The 15835-nt window shown below is 42.3% G+C and overlaps 1 protein-coding gene and 1 long non-coding RNA gene across 2 annotated transcripts in view; one reads left to right on the top strand and one right to left on the bottom strand.

Moving 5' to 3' along the window:
- The window catches only part of LOC147234271 (uncharacterized), a 46712-nt gene that overhangs the window by 1747 nt on the left and 29130 nt on the right, over positions 1–15835 (bottom strand). Inside the window, exons 7-9 of the long non-coding RNA XR_015106177.1 lie at positions 10424–10539; positions 5687–5837; positions 550–719 (exon numbers count right to left, since the gene is read on the bottom strand). This is a non-coding gene — a long non-coding RNA (uncharacterized LOC147234271). The remainder of the gene's footprint in view (positions 1–549; positions 720–5686; positions 5838–10423; positions 10540–15835) is intronic.
- The window catches only part of gsap (gamma-secretase activating protein), a 42060-nt gene continuing 26909 nt past the window's right edge, over positions 685–15835 (top strand). Inside the window, exons 1-20 of the mRNA XM_086147133.1 lie at positions 685–1037; positions 1858–1928; positions 3544–3600; positions 4189–4258; positions 4531–4578; positions 5104–5192; positions 5716–5785; positions 6074–6123; positions 6447–6557; positions 6678–6734; positions 7879–7925; positions 8109–8194; positions 8666–8743; positions 8845–8922; positions 9420–9512; positions 9639–9807; positions 10427–10517; positions 12146–12215; positions 13286–13365; positions 15347–15427. Of these exons, the coding sequence (XP_086003259.1) occupies positions 950–1037; positions 1858–1928; positions 3544–3600; positions 4189–4258; positions 4531–4578; positions 5104–5192; positions 5716–5785; positions 6074–6123; positions 6447–6557; positions 6678–6734; positions 7879–7925; positions 8109–8194; positions 8666–8743; positions 8845–8922; positions 9420–9512; positions 9639–9807; positions 10427–10517; positions 12146–12215; positions 13286–13365; positions 15347–15427 (1584 nt within the window). The 5' untranslated portion in view covers positions 685–949. The remainder of the gene's footprint in view (positions 1038–1857; positions 1929–3543; positions 3601–4188; positions 4259–4530; positions 4579–5103; positions 5193–5715; positions 5786–6073; positions 6124–6446; positions 6558–6677; positions 6735–7878; positions 7926–8108; positions 8195–8665; positions 8744–8844; positions 8923–9419; positions 9513–9638; positions 9808–10426; positions 10518–12145; positions 12216–13285; positions 13366–15346; positions 15428–15835) is intronic.

Genomic DNA, 15835 nt, shown 5'->3' with positions numbered 1-15835 from the left:
GACTGGACACCGTAGGTTTTCTTACTCTGCATTAATTGAAGCATGCAATCAGAATGTCATTAAAAAGCTACATGCCCATGGTACAGCCCCATGAGAAACCACCAACCTCCGACCCAATTTCCCAGTCCATTAGAAGTAGTGTGTGATAGTTAACAACAACAACCACAACTATAATAAACAGTGCTGGCAAATAATAATAATAATAATAATAATAATAACAATAATAATAATCACAAGAACAATAATAATAATGATTACAATAAACACCACTGGCAAATATTAGTATTATTATTATTTAATAATAACAATAATACTTTTTATTATTATATAATGGTGTATATTACATAATAATAATGATAATGATAATAATAATTGTAGTAGTATATTTGCCGGTGTTGTTCCTAATAATGATAATTGTACGTATTATTATATCACATAGCAATAATAAGTGTTATTATTGTTATTATAATTATGAACAGCACTGGCAAATATACTACTACTACCACTGATGATGATAATAATTATATGGTAATGAGTTCACTTTGACACCTCAGTGTGAAGCTTGGTTGACTTCAGCGGGGAGGTGAGAGATTCCAGGCCGCTGGAGTGATGCCCTCCTCGGCCTATGAAGACGGGCGCCTCGGCGGTGTGATGCGGGGGAAAGGGAGGAGCAAACCACCATAACTGCGAGATTACGCGGCAGTTCCCCGTGTGAAAAACTGCCAAAGAGAAGAAGATGTTTTATTTTTTTATTGTTCCCACTGGTGGAACATGCAAATTTCTGCTGTTTTCACTTCCATAAACTCCCAGAGACTTTCGGTCACATGATGCTAGGCAGCCCGGAACGACACCAACTGCAAGGTGTCGCCACCTCTTTAACGAAACCAACCTAAAAGTCAACCTTAAAGTCAGATATTTCGTCCTGGATGCCGAACACGAATTCGAACAAATGTTGAAATTTAAGCAAAAGTTCGAGCTGCAGAGAGACGTGGTGAGCGATTTGCTGGTGAAGGAGGCGGCGGTGTGCAGGGTGAAAGGTGAGGCGTTCAGGTTCTCTCGGTCAGCCGCAATTTACTGCTTGTTCTGCGTTGAACAGGTTAGCTAGCAGCGCTAGCTAACACAATCCGATTCACTGTTGTTAATAAGTTGTTTATAACTTAAAAGATAAACGTACACGTCGTTTGTCTGTATAAAGCTCTAGATTTTTCGGTTAAAACTTTGTTTTCGTTGTCAAGTCGTGTGAGGAGTTTTATTTTGAACTACGGGGATTGAACGGGTTGGCGAATAACGTGACGACATTGAATTATACTCCCAATTGTCACCATCAAGGTCAATAATAAAACAAACAAACAAACAAACAAACAAACAAACAAAAAAAATCCTCGAACCTTCTCTCAGAAACAAACAGAAGCCCTGCAATTCTGAACTGATCAGTTGGGAGACGTACAATGTCCCATTTCCCCCAGAAATAAATGAATAAATAAAAAATCAGGGGCTTCACATAACCTTAACCCTTTTTCCACTACTTTGACAAATGTTTTTTTATTATATATATATATTTTTTTTTCATTTTCTTCATTCAAATATCAAAGCTGAGCTTCCCAGCCACATGTATCTCTTCAACAGTTGCATGCAGTTAATCTCACAAACAAATACTTATTGGCAACCTGCATCTCGTGATGTTTTCAATCGAGAAATATCACAAATGTAGTTTGTCTTGTATGTGTCAACTCATGGAAGCCTTATTAGATACATTAAACTGGTCAAAAATGGTTTGCAACAAGATTATAACAAAATATTTGTCTCTGCACTTGTTTACTTGTGATGGCCTGTTCTGGGGCGCAAACCGGTCTGCAGAATACTCGGGAGATTTGGACACACGTATCCTCAACATTGAGAGGGATGGCAGCGTGCTATACTCCTGGCAGGTAGGCCAACGGCAAACACATTCCTGGGCTTTGTATTTCTGGGAATAATACCAGAGATTTTTGTGATGAATTAAGTATGCATCATGCATATTAATTAGATTTGATTCAACTTTAGTCTTTACACGTGTACAACCACAAGGCAACAGAATATACATACATGCATACATACATACACACATACATGCATACATACATACATACATACATACATACATACCGTACATACAATACATACGGTACATACATACATGCATAAATACATACATACATACAGTAAATGCATACATACATACAAAGATACATGCCTGAATGCATTCATACATACAGTACAAACATACATATGTATAGATTGACAGTAGTTCCAGAAAGGCCATTTAACAGTGATGCCAAATTGCGTAATATGTTTTTTTTTATTTTGATCCATGATTGTTCAGAAATTGATTACTATCTGATGAATATCTTGCCGGTGTACATTATATGTACCTATGTTTAATATGTATAATTTCAAACTATTATATAAAGAAATTGCATGTGTAGATCACCAGTCATTTATTCAAATCAGTGGGACTCAGAATGCTTAAAATCATCGAGGAAAATACCCCCAAAGTAATCTGAAAGTTACTTTAAATATGCAATGCAATCTAAGTGAGAAATTCCTTCAATGTAAATTTGACCTTTTCAATTATATTTGAACAAAAATGACCTCAAAATAATCCTGGAATCATCTGAGCATCAAGATGAAATGACCTGAGGAGTAAGATTTACTCACTGCAATGCAAAAGTTTTGCATGATCGTTCCAATGTATTGAGGTTAAAGGTCATATTATTTATGATCAATGATAATTACGGGTCGGTTCTATAATATTGTTAGATTTATCCACATTAACGAAGAGGCTTTTGACCAACATGACGTTCAGTGTGTTTGCGCACTGCTGTGGATATTTCTAAATGGCGAGCAGACGTTCATTCGTACGCTCGATATAAACAAATCGTCTGACAACTTTCATGTATCAGTCTCGGTCCTTTGCTGCAAATGCCAGGAGTGAAAAGTTCAAAATATTCCCCGGAAGCCGTTGTTATGTGTGCGCTATTCATCATCAAATGGACTCAATAATCAAAAAGAAAAGTCTTATGTTCTTTGCCTGCAATCCTGCTTGACATATTTGGTATTTTCAGTAAACCTCAGGATCCTCTCTAGAATAAAGTTCCGCGCGCTGAACCGAGCTACTCTGCACAACATGAATATTTAATGCGGACCCACCAAAGAGCCTTTCGGTTTAGGAGGTTAAAGACAGTCTGCGCCATGTGAAGAAAAAATAATCCTGTTTTTATGCCCAAAATTTTATGCATGCCTGGCTGTGCTGTGGGTTGCAGAATCTCATCTTAGAACCACTGAATCTTTGAAAAAAAAGTGGCGCCTCAGTGGTTTGAAGTGAAGCAGGTCATGCCAGGATAACCAGGGAGGTCAGCCGGGTTAAGAGAGAGGTCAAGCATGAAGTTCCACCCTGATCGTCTTCATTTGGGTTCATTAGGGCCAAACATGTCTGACTTTTCGACACTCCTTCCCTTCCCTTTCCTTTCCTTTGCTTTCCTTTTCCCACCTCCCATCTCGCAGGGAGCCACGGGCACCTCCAGAATCGGGAAATATGACCCCGTCACCCAGCAGAACAAGGTAGTGTGTGCCATATGTGCATCATTTTCTGATAACTGCCTTATTTAAAAATGATTTTCAGCGATAGTCCACAAGTGAGCCCTCAAATAAGCAAGAAATTATCATAATTAGCTGGAAAAATCAGCAATTATTTTAAAAACAAAGTGACTGTACTACTCGCAAGAAACAGGCAAAGTAATATTCTTGAAATTACTTTAACTAAAGGAAGAATTCACAGAAAAGTCATCAGGAAATCACCACAGCTGGAGGAAAGTACGGTAAATTTACTAGAAGTGACTAGAAAAACAGAAGAATCCAAAATAATGAGCAAATTACTCAAATATTCTGGTAAATTACCAAACTTATATTTTGAAAGCAGGAACAGAAGACAAATTACATGTTAAAAGGCCAGTTTGTCCTTGTAAACATTTTAAATGCAATATTACTATCGATACCATTTGAAAATGAACTCCTCCACGATGCTGGGGATCACATCGGTCAATCGTTGGGAGATGGTTTTTCTGGACTTGATTTCTGACATTCAAGCAAATGTAAAGAGTGTGTCCATATCTCATGAAGGTATCTGTTTGCATCCTGTACCCTTTCTAGCTCCTGTACACGTTTGACAAGCGAGCTCGTGTCAGCAGCTGCTCCCTGAACAAGGAGGAGACGCTGTTAGGTGAGCCTTTGTGATGTACTGATAATGACTTGCCAGCGACGACGCCTGTTAACAATATTCTTGACCCAAATGCGTGCGGTTTACTGTAAATGAGCCCGCAGCCTCTGTGGCGAGAAGATTCTCCCGCTGCCGCACAGAGACAAAGGGAAACGGGGCCAGGGACGCTGTTTCGTTTGAAGATTATCGACTGATATGGAGCGAAATGCTACCAGCGAAATGTCCTTGGAAATCAAGTGACTGGACGCCTTATCTTTGCTTTCTGTCCCTCTCAGCTGTCAGCTTGCTGCAAAATACCAGAGGAGCAGAGCATGTCAAACCAAGTAAATACGCTTTTTACTCACACTTACACAAGACGCCATCACAGAAAGGGAAATAACACGTGCATGGCACGAATGGCGAGCGTCAGCACTACAATGAAATTGTGTGTCCGTAGCAGGCTTCTGACACAGCGTCCAGGATATGACTCACGGAATCTTAACAATAAGACATTTTTTAAAAACTTTTGACTCACGCTTTTTTGGAGACTGTCCTGATCACTAATTCTGCCGAGTGCGACGCCATCTCATTCCATTATTGAGCTCATTTCTCGATTATGCTTCTCCATCACTTCCTGGCAGGCTTTGAGGTCATTTTTCGCTGACTTTAAGATCATTCCCTGCCAATGTTAATTTTTTTTTTCCTCGCTAAATTTTACATAATTTATCACTGACGTTTAATGTAGATTCTTGATGATTATCAGATAATTAGTTGTTGACAGGAACAGGCGAATCTCTGCTATCGTCACACTCGACAGTTCTACATTATCTACGCTGTCTGTCATTTCTGCCGCCCGTTTTTATTTTCAGTATCCAAGTGCCTCACTCTTCTGATTGAGATCCATCCCATCAATAACACAAAAGTCCTCAAGGCTGTGGACTGCAGGGTCAAAGTTCAGGTACAGTATGAGTATATGTGAAATGTGTATATGCGTTTGTGGACTTGGCTGCTGTCATACTGGGTTTTATTGCAAGCGCGCGCTGATATAGCAGTTATTGAGCATCAGAGCCCACGGAGTGTGAACAACCGAAGATAGTTTATTTTACAAGCCGCTGAAGGCTCTCCGGCCTCCACCTCTTCCTCTCTCTTATATTTATCAGTCCTACAGGCCCCTCTTATTGGACTTCTGTGGTTGATGCCAATACCGGGTGATTATATTTGCATTATATTGATTATAGGTATATATATTTATAGAAGAATTGTTTTCCCTCTACCAGTTTTATCCCCCCCATCATCAAATATCAGAGATGTGTGTATTTTCTGCCCCCGCGGCCGTAACCACTCCATCACTTTGCTACCACGCATTTGCTAAACTATTTAAGGGTTGCATTAAATATGCAGGCCGGCCTCTCGATGTGGTTGCTGCCATAAATCATGCCCCCCTACTCTTACCTTGGTGCGTCTGTTGGTTGCTCCACCAGTTTCTCTATTCGGAAAGTGACAGGAGATCCGTGCTGGAGAGCCACCTGCTGCTGCTGACTGAAGACGGATGTGAGTCTTTGTGCTCTTTATGTTCGTCTTCCTCTCCCGCAGGCCTTTTCATCTGCTTCAAAAAATCCAAAACGTTATGAACGGGAGTCCAAGGATGAATTTAAACATCATTGTTTATGCAAAGAACCACTCATGTGTCTGTCAGAGTCAAACGTTTTCAGCCTTTAGCCTAAAGGACATCAGAATGCACCAGCGTCCTGCGTTTCACAGATGAAACCAGCAGAGGACGCCACGGCTCAGTCCAACTACATGAAGTTGTTTTTTTTTTTTGGGTGGATTGTGTTTCAGATGTGGACCTGTATCACGTTCTGCTGACAAAACACGAAGGTTATAAAGTGGTAAGTCAGACTCCTCAGCGCATTCCGGGTTAGATTTGGAGGGAAGCGTCTGTCAATACCAGCCTCGGGTTAACTATAAATTGCACAGAGGACTAAAGATCACTGAGCGTTGCACTCTTTTTGATGATAAAATTCTTGCTGGAAGTCCCAATATCATGGAAGTTGTAAAATACCATATATATATATAGATATATATACACACACATACACATCACCTAATATAAATGATGCATTCCATCACCTCTTCACATTATCCTCCCAGGGAGTGTTAAGAATTCATGTCATCTTCAAAACTGCCTATCAATGTGTTCTTGTGAAACCAGGTGATGGCGCATCCTGAGCGTTTGTCAAAAACGGCGGACAGAATAGTCGAAGACTTCTGCTGGGTCCAGTGGGATGGACGCACCCAAAGACTCTACTACCTCACACATTCGGTAATTCACTTTGAGGCTTTACAGAAAGCAACGCGTTGACCTTCATCTGTTACAAAAGCATCTCGCCCAGAAAGGACTGAATAATTGCGATAAAAAAATCATCTCACGTATTCGTCACAGGAAAAGTTCCTGCTGCGATGTGTGCAGTTTTACCCCAGCCGCAGCTGTGAGACAGTGGTGAGTTACCCTGCTATTTGTCACCTGTCAAAGCCGATTTCATTTAGATGGCGCCCAATCGCAACCCGGTTGTCTGATGACACCCTCCATGTTGAGCAGGGATGGACCAACACTCTTTAAATTATTCACAGAAACCCAATATTCCCCAACGAGCAAACTTTTAGCGAAGAAAAGCTGCTTTTTACCAGGGCAGAAACCTCAGCTCCCCCGGCTCAAAGCGGGCGGCCTTCTGCCTCGACCGCTTCGGGTAGAACCACAGAGAGCAAGAGGGGAGGACAGAAACAGATACAAATGATCTTTTGCTTTCAAGACTGCTCGTGCTTAAATGGAAATACAGTTTACCCTTTTTTTCGCGGGGGTTACGTTCCAAAAAGAACCCGTGATAGGCAAAATCCGTGAAGTAGAAACCTTTTTTTTTTTTTTTACAATTATTATACAATTAAATACTCTATTATACATTGCTGCTGTCGTCCTTATGTTTTTTTCTTCCTTCTTTATGGAACGAACGGAAGATTCATTAATTCCGTCATGCCGAACTACAGCCGCATAGCTTTTACCTTCCCTTAGCATGTCCAGAAGTTTAACTTTATCTGCGATAGATAGCAGATAAAGCTGGCTTTTGGGCCCTGCCGCAGGTGCTTTTGTCGGTCCAGAGCGTTTTGTCAACATTATGGGTTTTAGAGAAACTCGAAATTGCAAGAGAATTGCACGTACGTCATGTAAATTCGGCAAGAAGTTTTACGTACGTGTACATATTAAACTGCAACGTTATTGACGCACAGGTAGAGAAGAAGCGGAGTGACTTTTTAGCCAATCAGAATGCAGAACACAACGCACGATGCAAATCCGTGAAGTAGCAAAAATGTGAAAAGTAAACCGTGTTATAGCGAGGGATCACTGTAGTTGGACGGTATAATAATAACTTTAATATTCAAAAAAAAAGAAATGACAATGGTGGTTGCCTAGTGACATGCTGCAGTAAATCCAGAAGCAATGAGGTTACTCTCATGCATTGATGAAAAGAAAACAGAAGAGGACGGATGGAGGGAGTGAGAGAAGTGCATCATGGAACTTTTATGGTCTCTATTGAGAATCTGCAAAAAGCAGTTATTACATTGCGTGTCAAGCTATTATTGTTCAACAGGTGGAGCTGCCGTTAGAGTTGCCAAGTGACGCTTTCCGCACTGTCAAGTAAGATTATCATTTTTATATTGGTCAGTAGTCAGTGAGCGATAAGCATCTCTTTGTGTGGGATTTAAAGGTAATGCCAAATAAACAGTGAATAAAAAAGAATCCTTGAATTATATGCAGGCTTTTTTAAGTCCTTCAAAGTTTGATTTTTCTTTCAAATATTCTGATGCTTGTACTCAACAGATTTGCATACCTTGGTTTTGATCATTATCACGTCGAGTCTCCGGAGAAGGAGCGCGTAAGGATGCAAGTGCTCACGAACAGGATAGGTAATACATATGCACGTATGACATCTAAATAAACAAGACATGAGTAAAAGGTGTTCTCAGTTCCGCGGCTAATATCGTACACTTGTCTTTGCTTTGTGTTTGTTTTTTGTGGAAACGAGAGCGTAAGTCCCGCGGGGCCCACGGGCCATCAAACAGCGCGGCACGAAATGATGCAAGGTTGTGTTTTACCGTGAAATACAAGTCCATACTTTATGAAGAATCAGCTGGATAAAAAAAACAGAGGTTCAGATGAAAATAAGAGAGATTTTTAAGGCTCTGATCGTAATAGCATTGAAAGCGTATCATGATTATTCATTTGCATCTATGAGCTGATTGCAATTTGATTCGTAACTTCTGAATCAATGAATTCGCTCACTGGAAGTGACCGTCATGACAACTCTCTCAGTTGGATCTCTAATCTCGTGAACGACGCGCAAAGTCTTTTTGTTGACAAGTCTTCGACGTCCGCAGGAACCATGTGTGTGTGCTGGAGCCAACCCCTCAGTGACAGACGCGAAATGATCTACACTGTGATTCTGGTCCACAAAGGTCTGTGTGTGTGTGTGTGTGTGTGTGTGTGTGTGTGTGTGTGTGTGTTTATTCAAACTAAGCAGCACCAACCATGTGCATCCTGCTCTCTCCATCCACAGGCTGCAGCAAGACTTTTAGGACAACTCTAGACGGTGACCAGAAAACAACACAGGTCCATCCCCTCTTCATTCCTACAGGTCAACACACACACACACACACACACACACACACACACACACACACACACACTTTGAATTCAAATGAGCTATATGCAGGGGTTCTTAAACTCCTGACCCACAAAATCTTTGAAAGCTATTGAGGCATGCAAATGTTTTTGCTACACACACACACATACACACACACATACGGTTTACTGCCTTTAGAACTTTTGTGTTATTGATAGGATGGATCTCAATAGGTCGGGCAGTAACACACTTGGAAAGTAAAAATAAAAATTCAGATGATACACAAATCTCATGTCAGACTCTTTTGACATTTTACTTAATTACTGACAACGATCCCAGACCTTCCAGACTTTCCAAAGCCCCCCATTAGACTCCAAAACACGTTCTGTAGATCCTGCAACGGAAACAGAGACATCCGAATACAGTGTGAAGCCTCATTCAGACTAATGAAGTCCGGTGTGCTGGCAGCTCCCCGACACTAACCGCCGCTCGGTTATTTTCCCAAGTAGGTTACTACATCCTGGTGTACCTGCACGGCTGCTTTCTCCACTGTATCAACACCAGGCAACACGAGATGCTCTGCCATTCCCTCTTTCTCTCCGGTGAGATTGTGTCTTTGCAAAGAGGATGTCTTTGTGTTTTTTTTCCTTTTTCAAGCCGGCACGAACCCCCGATCCCCAGTGCTTTCGAACGGTTCTTGTCTGTGTGTCTCTCTCCGTGGTATTCAGGGGAAGCTGCGAACTTGGGCCTGCAGTCAAAGTCAGACAATATCACAGTGCTGCACGCGGAGGAAGAGTCGAGCACAGCGCTGCTAGACCTGACCGGAGGGACGATCCACGCTGCTGAGCTGAGCTCTGCCTACCTTCTGCAGATACTGCACTCAGACAGACATTCTCGGTCAGCATCGCCGTGTTCACGCACTAACAAACGAGTCACGTCCTCCTGGTTAGCCTGGTTAGCACAATGGACAGACGTCCACGACATTGGTAGTCTACAATCTTCTAATATGAGTTCAGCGAGCCTCAACATGTTTGTACCCTCACTACATTATGAAACCCTACAGTCTGGAGATGCTTCTTCAGCATGGAAGTGTGTGAAAATCCATGACATGCACTCATGCAGCATTCATTCATTCATTCATTCATTCATTCATTCATTCATTCAGGGGGCGTTGTCAATCACAGTGCCTTATATATAGACATGCAACCATTCACTCACTCATCCACATGTCATATACAGACCCAACAATTCACCCTCTCTGTCACACATGTAGAAACATACAACATTCACCCTCCCGCTCACATCATATGGAGACATTCAACATTCACCTTACATTCACCAGCATACAGCTGTTTACTCTCATTCACACTCAATTTGTGGAAAACTAGCAATCCCCGCTTCGTATGTTCATAACATGACAAGCAAACTATACTTTTTGTGCTCAGATTTAACCGCCATTTTTCTTATTCCCTTTTTTTTTTCTGTTCAAATGTACATTTGTCCTGCATCTCACCAGGTGTTCCAGCAATAAGGCTGAGTCCCGCTCGCTGGCCGCCCTCCACTGCCTGCTTCTGTCTGTGGGAAACAACCCCAGTCTGGAGCTGAAGGTACAGGCGGATGTGGAAATCTCTGCGGGGAAGCAGAAAAATTTGTTTTCAGTGAAATTCAAAAGAGATTCTTCCTCATTTGACTGTTCCAATACATATATATACACGAGGGAGAGGTTCTGTTTGTTTCATTTTCACAAATGTGTCAGTATATTGAACCAGTGGAAATGTCTGACTCATGCGAGGCCAGCTTCTTTGCGACGGCCTTCCTGCCAGCTGTGAGTAGAATTTAGACCACATGATTATCTTCCCTGAGCACCAATTTAATTATATTGCCCAGGTATAAAAATGGAGCACTTCCTCTTCATATATCCCAATATCTCGAATCCACTCCCCCTCAAAATGACTTTTGAGTCACAGATGTTGAGCGGTTCAGAGATAGTCGCATGCATCTGCATGCCGATATCATGTCGCCGTCTGCACGGAATCGCCATGTGGTAGTGGAGCATAAAGTCAGCTCATCGCGAGATGGCCACCGGTATGTTTCAAAAAAGTGAGTAGACATGGAAGGTAAGGGAAGGATGAGACAGAAAATAAAGGAAAAGGCCATGCTGGATAAAGGTAGAGGGAATGCATTGCAAGTGTGAGCGCAACAGGTGTCAACTTTGTCCTAAAAGTGAACAAAAATAGAAGAAAAAAAATGAATGGATAGTGATCAAACAAAACAATTCTGTGAGTCAAACTCTGCAAGAGGCGCAAATAAAGCAAGGTCTTTGAGGAGCTCTAATGAATCGTAATATATTAGCCCGTAAGAGTTCCGGTGACTCAGCAGCTTCATTACTGCCAAATGTTGGACGACCCATAAAAGTTTTGTATTCTTCGTATACTCTGTTAATGGGGGCAAAAACACACAAAAACAAATGGCTCCGATGAAGGTTATTGCTAAACATTACAGCCTCTGTCTCCGACAGAAGAAAATGGGCTCCCCATTAGTTTTACTCGTATTTACGTAAAGCGACGGTCAGTACGCCCGGCGAATCCATCCCATAACACACATCGGTATCGGCTTCAGTGCCAAGCGAGTCGCCTTTTGAGCCGTTTGCGCTGCCATCTTGTGACGATGATGTCATTTGGCGGAGGTGATTGGCTCCTGCAAGATGAGTTTCCATTAATCATGTATCGTATTAAAAAGATTAGAAAGAAACCTTTTTTTTAGGCCATAATTATTGTAGACAATAAAAGCCAAGAACTCATTTATCAAATTGTGGGAAAATTACAATTAAACCTTAATTGCCGATCGGTCTTTTATTCTCATTGTGATTGCTTTTGAAAATAATCAGAAAAATGCCTTGTGCAATTCAAAAGGAGATTATTATGAAGAGTCGGGCAACATCGAGATATTTTCCTTTGGGTATCAGAACCTGGAAAGTCAGTAAGGCTGACGTGAACACGATGTCAAGCTTTTTTTTTTTTATATGAACATAGAAATTAAAACCACTTGTACAATCACCTACGTGATAACAAATCCGGGAACAGTTTAGTTTAGTATATTCTTATCAGACAGAGCTGAGTTGTGCAGAGCCGATCCTGTAGGTCTTGGAAGGAGGTCAAATATGTAACAGCGCTGGACGGATCCCTTCTTTGTTGTGATATGGCGTTGGTTTCACGGGTGTTTCTCTGGCCTGCAGATTATCGAGTGGCTGCGGGACAACGTCAACCCCTGCGAGTCCTTCGACCAGATCCAGGAGTTCATCCTGGGTGAGTGGAGGTCATTGCAGGGGCCGGCCCACTTCTTCTCTTCAGCTGCCCTTTTGCCTTTCTTTGTTTTCCAATTCCCGTCCGCAGAGATGTAAATAAAACCCAATTCGTCCATCGACTCCGTTTGGCTCCCAAACTTTTTTTTCCTCTCAGATACTTGTCTGCAGAGTGGGAAAATATACCCCGATTGTCTTTTTTTTATTCATTTTAGAGCTGGGAAAACACGGTTCCAGTTCCCCTAACAGTGGCTCATCAGTATGTAACGGTGTGTCTATCTCGCATTCTTACAGTGGCAAAACACATGATATTAGTTTCATATTCAGAAAAGGAGTCTTCACCTAGGGAGAAGACTGGGAACTGAAGCATCTCGCTGCTTTTGCTGATCGGATAAAAGTTGCTAAATAAATTATATTTGCATTATGCGCGATGGCAACCAAACACTACAATTATAGCGTGTAATAAGTATTTCCTTGCAGGAAAAGCAATTTCTAAACGACCACCCTGAGCCGCGATGTTCTGATGCAACTTTTTTTTTGGACTTCCGTATAAAGCAGTGTTGCATCCTCGCTCCTGCTTCACTTGCATTTGGGGACTCTGTGCAGGGAATAATTATCGTTTGGGCTCTCCGCGAGCAGGAGGTGAGCTGCGTGAGCAGAGTGTAATGGGTTTCTCCGAGCATCCCAGCATGTCTGAGAGCAGGAGCGGGCCGCGTTCAGGAGAGCAAACGCGGAAGTCGGCTATTTCAAACGGCTAATACCGTCTCAAACGGGGATCGCAATCACGGGATAGTTAAACAAATGCCAATTAGAGGGAAATTTGTGCGATGGATAATGAGGGGAAATAATGAAAGGCCTAATGTGACCCCAGCAGACCCAATCTCTGTGAGTACGTTGGACGGTGTTCTGTGTTGCGGCGATAAAATGTGATTAGCCGACTCAAAACAAAAATGAATTAACCTGCGCTCACTTTGCATATCAAAGTGATTATGATGGAACAACAGCCGAAGTGGCTCGTGAAACAATCCCTGAATGACATATTTGTGACCTCGGTCTTTTGTCTGTCACTCACAGCCTCCCTCTACAGCACAAGCTATGACAAGTCCCTCACCCTGGATCAACTTCTGCCTTATTCCTCGGTGTTCGACAAGAAGGTAGCGCACACACATGCAAACAGACAAACAGCATCCAGATGCACTGTGCATCTACGCTACACGGCCAAAAGTATTCGCTCACCCGCCTCGACTCGCGTATGAACTTAAGTGACATCCCATTCCTAATCCGTAGGGTTACGTTGGTCCACCTTTTGCTCCTGTAACAGCTTCAACTCTTTTGGAAAGGCTGTCCACATGGTTCAGGAGTGTGTTTATGGGAATTTTTGACCATTCTTCCATAAGTGTATATGTGAATTCACACACTGAGGTCGGATGAGAAGGCCCGGCTCTCAGTATCCACTGCAATTCATCCCAAAGGTGTTGTGTCGGGATGAGGTCAGCCGGTCAAGTTCATCCACACCAGACTCTGTCCTCCATGTCTTTATGAAGCTTGCTTTCTGCACTGGTGCACAGTCATGTTGGAAAAGGAAGGGGCCAGCTCCAAACTCTTTCCACAAAGTTGGGAGCATGAAATTGTCCAAAATGTCTTGATATGCTGAAGCTTTCAGAGGGGCCAAGCCCACCTCCTGAAGAACATCCCCACCCCATAATCCCCCTCTTCACTAAACTTCACACTTGGCACAATGCGGTCAGACAAGTTCTGTTCTCCTGGCAACCACCGACCCAGACTCGTCCATCAGATTACTGGATGGTATTCGGCACTCCAGAAAAGGCATCTCCACTCCTCTGGACTCCAGAGGCGGCGTGCTTCACATCACCGCGTCCCACGCTTTGCATTGCATTTGGTGACGTGTGGCTTGGATGCAGCGGCTCGGCCGTGGAAACCCGTTCTCTCAAGCTCTCTGCGCACTGTTCTTCAGCTCATCTGAAGACAGCATGAAGTTTGCAGGTCTGTAGGATATGACTTTGCAGAAAGTCTGTTTGCATGCGCCTCAGCATCCGCTGACCCCGCTCCGTCAGTTTGCGTGGCCTACCAGCGCGTGGTTGAATTGCTGTCGTTCCCAAACACTTCCATGTTCTTATAATACGTCCGACAGTTGAATAGTTAGGCGCGAGGACATTTCACGAATGGATTTGTTGCACAGGTGGCATCCGACTGTTCCAGACTGGAATTCACTGAGCACGTGAGAGCGACCCATTCTTTCACAAATGTTTGTATAAACAGTTTGCACGCATAGGTGCTTGATTTGATACACCTGTGGCCATAGAAGTGATTGGAACACATGATTCCTATTATTTGGGTGGGTGAGCGAATACTTTTGGCCATATAGTGTAAATGCTCACACATATGCTTCTAAGAAAAGCTTAGGATGGTGATTTTCCAAATTTAATTGGAACTGCATTTAATTGCAGTAAATATATCCACTATATTTCTGCACAAGGTAAAAAAAATGTAAAAAAAAAAACTGTACTTTTGCAGACCCCAACTCATCTTGGCATAGTTTTCCCTGTCGTTCAAAAGAAGAAGAGAGAGTTTGCTCTTAAATGCAATGAAAGGAAATGGATTTCTCTATGGGTGGATCCAAATGACACTTTAAGCTTTGTGTAATTGGCAAATATGACTAGACTACATAATGGAGGCCAGTGAATTAGGGAAGAACCTGCTAGGTGATTCAAAGCCTCCAGGTCTAATTAGTTTTCCGGAGGTGCATTTAAACAGCCTCCCCAAAATCCCGTTTCCCATTTTCCTCCACTCTGTACAATGAATATAATGACAAAAAAAAACAAAAAACTAAAGAGAACAGAAGGAGTCTGGTCGACTCACACACATACGAAGACAGACGTGTGAGATACGTTTCCCACCTGGCGTGACTTTGGTCCACAAACAAAAGCTCCAAGGCTTTTTGAAATGCATTGCACGAATTAAAACCATAAGAACCGAAAGACTGCTCTGTGGAGTTGTTTCAAATTTTTCTCCCAAATACGGGTTTTATATAATTTGAAGGTTAGTAGGACGTTCCTGACATAGTTTCGCTTCACACACACACTTGTATATACGTTAGTGTGTCTTGCATTCTAGGAGGTACCAGCATTCCTGTTGGAGGTCCCCGGTGTGTTGTGCACCACTGAGCTGCATACCCAACCTGTCTTCAAAGGGAAGGTAACATATTTATCAGTTTTAAAAGCACATTTGTCACACTAAAAGTCCCCCCGCGGGTAATTATTGTGCAGGTGAGAACCGAATGTGGAACCTGCCGTTTCCATCCTTGTTTCCTTGTCGTGTACGAAAATCTAAAAAAACTTGCACTTTTTCTTGTTAATTCGATGTGCATTTCTTGGGTTAGGGTTACATTCACTTAGAGTGTTCGAAATAAACTGTCAGAATATGACGCCGTGCAAAATTCAGCGGGCCATTAAAGAGACATTTGTATGTAAAACAGTCAGATTTTGTTTATAGAGCATAAGACACAATTCTCCTGCCTCAGAATGATGCTTTTTATGGCAGTGTCCTTGCTGTGTCACTGTGGTGTTTTTGTTTGGTTTCGTGTGTGTGTGTATGTGTGTGTGT

Source organism: Fistularia commersonii, chromosome 5 (genome assembly GCF_037954325.1).
Source record: "Fistularia commersonii isolate RoL2024-O1a breed Wild chromosome 5, RoL_Fcom_v1.0, whole genome shotgun sequence".
Classification (NCBI taxonomy): domain Eukaryota; kingdom Metazoa; phylum Chordata; class Actinopteri; order Syngnathiformes; family Fistulariidae; genus Fistularia; species Fistularia commersonii.
This window is presented reverse-complemented; position numbering and strand designations above follow the sequence as displayed.